This window comes from Saprolegnia parasitica (assembly GCF_000151545.1).
Source record: "Saprolegnia parasitica CBS 223.65 unplaced genomic scaffold supercont2.2, whole genome shotgun sequence".
Taxonomy (NCBI): domain Eukaryota; phylum Oomycota; class Saprolegniomycetes; order Saprolegniales; family Saprolegniaceae; genus Saprolegnia; species Saprolegnia parasitica.
This window is the reverse complement of record NW_012156396.1, coordinates 1,527,669-1,529,573: the sequence shown is the minus strand read 5'-3', so window position 1 is coordinate 1,529,573 and position 1,905 is coordinate 1,527,669. Positions and strand designations below refer to the sequence as shown.

Here is a 1,905-nt window from a genome sequence, read left to right as displayed (position 1 = left end):
CGCAGTGTGCTGGCGCTTAACCTCACATTTCCGATCCACTGCTTCTGACCCGATCCTAGACACATGTGCTAGGTGGTTGTTCAGACGGTTGCATTTGACGTTTAACACTATTTAAATGAACCGTTTCATCGAGCTTCTTCCTTGTGTTCTTTGTGGCACATGCCGAGCGTTGCCTGATTATGGTGACCGTCTTCAGTGACATTCGTGTCCGGATGGGGGGACATGTGCTATAATAGGTGGAGTTCCCCGTTCCTCTTGTCTGGTACTAGTTCAGTACGGTACAACGGAAATCGTTAATCGTAGGCGAGCAGATGGATTACCACGCGCGACCGTGAAACGGACGAATTGAGTCGAGTGAGATGCAGGTCGACACATCTACTCGGCGCGCGGCAAGGGTATATAAGAGAACATCTTATATGTATCCTTGCGTGCGGTAAGCCGCATCTGCTCCCAAGCTACGTTTCGCGCTCTTGTGTCCACCCTCCGCGTCTACATGAGCGACTACAAGTTCCGCAAGTCCACGCATTCGTTCACCAAGAAGGTCGCCATACTGCTGTACTTCCTCGCCAGCGAGGGCGGGTACCGCGAAAATGCTTGCACGACGTACTACGTCGTGCAAGCATTTTCCAATGTCCCCCACTGGAGATGGCGTGGAAGCAGCCTTCTTGGTGGCAGCCTTCTTCGTCACCTTGCGCTACACAGGCGCCTTAGTCGTGGTGTTCGACGCGCCTCGCGTTGCGCGCCCCATGCAACATGCGGCCAACCATTTCAAGAACGGGCACAATAGAACGGCATTTGAGGAAGCGATCCCGAATACAGTCGTCTACTTGCTATACCCCATCCATAATGTATGCTATCGCTCACTTTCGTTTGAAATGCCCTACGTGCTGTCATGGTGCTGCGAGTCGCCTTCGTGACGTGGCACCACACCAACCCTGATGCTTTCGCGCTCCGGGCCTCGACGGCGCATTTCTACGTGCCCCAGCGTCCTTCATAAGTGCATCCTGGCCTCGTATTAATTATTAGGGGTGGTCACCTGGGGCCTCTCAAAATCGATCAATCGCGGCTTGTTTGTGAGCCCATACGAAATGCATCGGGCCGAATTTTGGCTTTTGTAACACATACATGGCCGGCGCCAGCGCAGCAAGCTCATCAAGCAAAAGTCGTTTGCGGGTGGTACGCCTCGATGCACGTTCCATTTGCATCCTTCTGAGACATGGATGCTGTGTAGGCACTCATCTCTTTACCAACTTTTTACGGTATCGTGCGATGCTGCACGAGAAGACGCCGGAAGCCGAGGTCAAGGAGAGCATGTTCAAGGACGGCATTGGCGAAGAGGCTGCCAACCAATTTCTCGAGTCGATGCGCAGCAACCACGAGCGCATGGCCGAGCTCGAGCGCGAGCTCGAGCAGCTCAAACGCGACAACAGCATCAAGCGCAAGCAGATCCAAGTGGCCGCGCCGCCGACATGAAGGATACATATAAGATGTTCTATTATATGCCCTTGCCGCGCGCCGAGCAGATGTGTCGACCTGCATCTCACTCGACTCGTCCGCTTTTCAGTCGTGCGTGGTACTGTGCTACCGGCTGCGAAAGAGGCGGAGACCGCGCTCACGCGACGCCAGCGAGAGGTCATTTCCAAACCCACCACCTCGTACTCTAGCGTACTTCTCTCTTGACTCGTCTCAAGATGCTGCACCTCGAACGTCTCTTTCTTCTCGCCACCGTCGCGGGCTCCCTCGCTGTTGCCGATCAGTGCTGCTTCAAGGACGGCGACGTCATCTCGCTCCGGTCGGACACCGGCAACTACATTGGTCGCTGCGACAGCTGTGTCTCGAACGGCGCCTACAAGGACTCGGCGTTTGTGCACGTCAAGACGCCCGCCTCGTCGCCGTGGGCGCAGT

General features: G+C 55.3%; 1 protein-coding gene across 1 annotated transcript; it reads left to right on the top strand.

The window, feature by feature from the left end:
* Window positions 1-493: 493 nt before the first annotated feature.
* SPRG_01211 (hypothetical protein) lies at window positions 494-1,473 on the top strand (the record flags this gene model as incomplete). Its single annotated transcript, XM_012339402.1, has 3 exons — window positions 494-613; window positions 1,140-1,176; window positions 1,232-1,473. 3 exons carry the CDS (start codon window positions 494-496, stop codon window positions 1,471-1,473), a joined length of 399 nt encoding a protein of 132 aa, XP_012194792.1.
* Between the last annotated feature and the right edge of the window lie 432 nt (window positions 1,474-1,905).